The 3,471-nt window shown below is 33.5% G+C and overlaps 2 protein-coding genes across 2 annotated transcripts in view; both read right to left on the bottom strand.

The window, feature by feature from the left end:
• LOC117102112 overlaps positions 1–725 on the bottom strand; it is a 7,096-nt gene extending 6,371 nt beyond the window's left edge. Inside the window, exon 1 of the mRNA XM_033242313.1 lies at positions 607–725. Within this exon, the coding sequence (XP_033098204.1) occupies positions 607–725 (119 nt within the window). The remainder of the gene's footprint in view (positions 1–606) is intronic.
• On the bottom strand, positions 28–3,446 carry LOC117102111 (ficolin-1-A-like). The gene is made up of 3 exons (XM_033242312.1): positions 3,300–3,446; positions 2,390–2,654; positions 28–1,316 (listed from the first exon to the last, which is right to left on the bottom strand). Exons 1-3 carry the CDS (start codon positions 3,444–3,446, stop codon positions 1,093–1,095), a joined length of 636 nt encoding a protein of 211 aa, XP_033098203.1. The 3' UTR covers positions 28–1,092.
• Positions 3,447–3,471: the final 25 nt, after the last annotated feature.

The following is a 3,471-nucleotide window of genomic DNA, read 5'->3' as shown; positions in this document are numbered from 1 at the left end:
TATGTATATATATAGGCCTATAGATACAAAGGTCAATATGGACATTTCCGATTATTTTTTATCTAAACTAATTTAAGTTTAAATAATAGGTATATATTTTGAGCAATTTGACACAAAAATCAACTCACTGCAAGCAATGTTTACCAATATATAATAAAAGAACCCTATTGCCAACATCGGCATTTCCGGTCATTTGTTGACAAAATGTTCAATCAGAGCATGATTAGAGCAAATAGAAAAATGAACTTTAAAAAAGGATAGTACCAAAATTAAATCTCTACTTCCAGGGGCTGAGGAGATACAAGAGTTTGACGTTTGGCAGTGGTTTCACGCTCGGGCGCTGACGGGGTGCGGAGCGCCAGGGCCCCCGGGTACGAGGAGCCCAGATATTGTAGTTTAAAAAAAATGACATCATGAATCTTTACCAAAGAGCTCGGCTTCAGCTTAAAATGTTTAGATATTAATTTTTTTTTTCTGATGTCTCTTTCATAATTAGGCCTACAACATTATTATATAATTTTACATTAATTTTGTTATGGTATCTCATGTATTCATTAGATGATAAATCTGATAATTGTCAGCAAAAAATATAGGCTTATTGTTTGCCTTACTAGTTTTTCGATCAAACTAGCTGCATCAATATCATCAAGAACACATTTCCAGCTGCCAAGCGCGCGGCTCATGTCAGTGGGATATGTTCGATCGTGGACGGCAGAAATATGCATTCTCATGAAAAAATCGGGGGATGCCACAGACACCCCCACCCCAAGGGAGAGGTTTTTTGAACAAAAGTCTTCGCCTCAAATTTGTCGAACAAACTCCGTGACACCACTGACGTTTGGCCCTGACATTTTGACCTTTCGCCAGATTTTAAAAATGTGTGTTGGTGTTAGTCTAAAAAAATGATTGTCTGACCACTCTGCACCAATTTCTGAGGTCATATTTTCTGGACCTCAAAGTGCATACGAAACTTCGTCTGGTTATAGGGTATTGTGTCTGTCGACCATTCTTTATACATTTGGTGGTATTAGACTATTTAGACATACAGTATATATATGTTGACAAAGTTTTTACAAATAGCGGAAATGACTTTTAAACACGCTTTATCATCATTACTGAGCTACTCAACTGATGCATTCCTTCATTAATATTACACTTGAAACTTGAAGTATATAAACCGTTTATAAAGCATGAATACCCACATGTTGTAAACCACCACCCGCCGCCATATTCTAAAGCGCAGTTGTTTCTATTGAAACTATTGTTCATGTCGTAGGTTGAGAATTTTGCACGGATTGCATTAGAGATTACTGGACCTATGGTTTAAAAAGTAAAAGTAAAAAATTAATTAAAAAATATATAATTATAAAACAACAAATCTAACCTACATTCCAGATTATAATCTGATCGTGTTTCAATATTCAAATATTTTCTGCTTTTTGCACTTAGATTTACCGGTACTTCTTTTTTACCAAGAAAAATGGAAATGTTGGGTTTACTCAGGTCAAGTGTCTGTGTATTTACTCTAATAACCGACCTATATTTATAAATCATATACATGTTACTCGGTGGGCCTGTCATGTGGTCAAGCAGAAAATGCAGACGTCAATTAACAACTTTACAGTCTTTGTTTTCGGTATTCTTTGTTTGGAGCCTATCTGCACTTTTACCATCATCAACGCCATCATCATCAACGCCATCATCATCATCATCATCATCCTCATCATCATTGATTATCTTCATAAACATAATCATCATCATTAATACATTTTGCGATCGTTAATCATCATCCTTTAATCATAATTAATCATCATCAATATCATAATTTATTATTGATTACCATCATCGTTAAGTCATGACATCAAAAACTATCATTAATTAATATTACTCATTGAAATAATAGTAATAATAACAATAATAATGTTCTTAACCGTTCTGAATTGAGAGAACAAGTGGTTTTCATTGACTATCAGAGTAGTTGACAAGCTTCAACTGTGCAAAACAAAAGGAGGACCCTAGAGAGAAAAAATAATAATAATGCAAATAATAAGGAAAGAAAATTTATAAACTTACCGTCCAATATTTATGCACGGGGCGGGAAGGGTGGTGGGGTGGTACGGTGTATGCCCTAGTGACTGCTGTAGTTGTTGTTGTTGTTGTTATTGATAACAAGGAAATGAAATTCAAAAATAAAAATTCCCTAGTGACTGCTCTAGTTGTTGTTATTGATAACAAGGAAATGAAATTCAAAGATAAAAAAAAAAAACAAAGTTCAACAAAATTTCGATTTCACAGTGTTTTATCTATTCTGTTTTTTTCTTCTAAACATAAATTACCACCAAAGACGGAAAGACAAAAGACTTTAAAATATACTCAAAATGATACTTACCACCATCGTCATTTATGATCCCTCCAACTTTCAAAATATAATTTCTACTCTCTTGCAGAATGCGAAATGAAGCATAAGTGGATGAGAAAACATCTCCCGTTTTTGTCTCGACATTTATGCGGAGATGGAAGTCTTCACCGAAAGTGAGCTTGTGTATAAAGTCGAGCCCCATCCAGAAGTCTCCTCGTAAATGACCAAATCCGCGTTGGTATTCAGCCCATGTTCTGTTAAAATTAAAGGTGCTATTTTGTCGTCTCTGCAAAACCTAAAATGGAAACTTTAGGTGTTATGAATATTATAAGTAATAAACTGCAACAATCTGAAACATAGGTACATTTACTTGACAATCATACAAAATGGTTTTAATTGTTTCAATTTAGATAAAATTTTCCGCTAAGCCCCGCCCCTTGGATATTGTTAGTCCTACAAAACGACAGTCTTAAACATTACGCAGCCACGTGCGTTTGTGCGACAACGTGTGTTTGTTAGACACGCTATTCCTGGCCCTGTTCTGATCGGTCAGTTGTTAAGTTTGATCCACACTACGGAAAGATCCATTGTCTCTATTTTATTATTCTTAACTATTATTCTAATGTAGGTCTTGTTGCTGTTGTTGTTGTTGCTGCTGCTGTAGTTAATGATAACAAGATTATTATTTTTATTATTATTATTATTTATTATTATTATATTAGTATTAATATTAATATTCAATTATAATATTATAATATTTATATCATTAAATTATTAATTATATTATAACTATTATTTATATTATTATTATTATTATTATTAATATTATTATTATTATTATGATTTATACACATCTTGTTTAGAGTTTTTAGACTTACCTATGTCAAAGCACCAAAAATGTTTAACATGTACAAGGCGAAGTAACATAAATGATACTTACGGTCCAACCCTCGTTATCATCTATTTCGCACATCGCAAGAAACGTTTCCTTTCCGGTAGTCAAGGCATAAATGCCAGATTTTGATCGCGGCAGTCCCTTTGGAATTTGACTGCAGTCAGTAAAAGATGTGTATAAGAGACAGGACATGAATAATATCAATGTCTCAAGCATG

This window comes from Anneissia japonica, unplaced genomic scaffold (genome assembly GCF_011630105.1).
Source record: "Anneissia japonica isolate Jap-2015-1 unplaced genomic scaffold, ASM1163010v1 scaffold171446_len717541_cov154, whole genome shotgun sequence".
NCBI lineage: Eukaryota > Metazoa > Echinodermata > Crinoidea > Comatulida > Comatulidae > Anneissia > Anneissia japonica.
Note: the sequence above shows the minus strand (reverse complement) of the source record. Positions and strands in the feature narration are given on the sequence as shown.

Bases quoted from the DNA above. Each gene is read 5' to 3' on its own strand.
- LOC117102111 (XM_033242312.1), bottom strand. From the start codon at position 3,446: ATGTCCTGTCTCTTATACACATCTTTTACTGACTGCAGTCAAATTCCA. The intron at 2,655-3,299 runs GTAAGTATCATT...TTTCCATTTTAG, and splicing joins ATGATAACGAGGGTTGGACC to GTTTTGCAGAGACGACAAAA. The intron at 1,317-2,389 runs GTAAGTATCATT...TTTAAACCATAG, and splicing joins GATCATAAATGACGATGGTG to GTCCAGTAATCTCTAATGCA.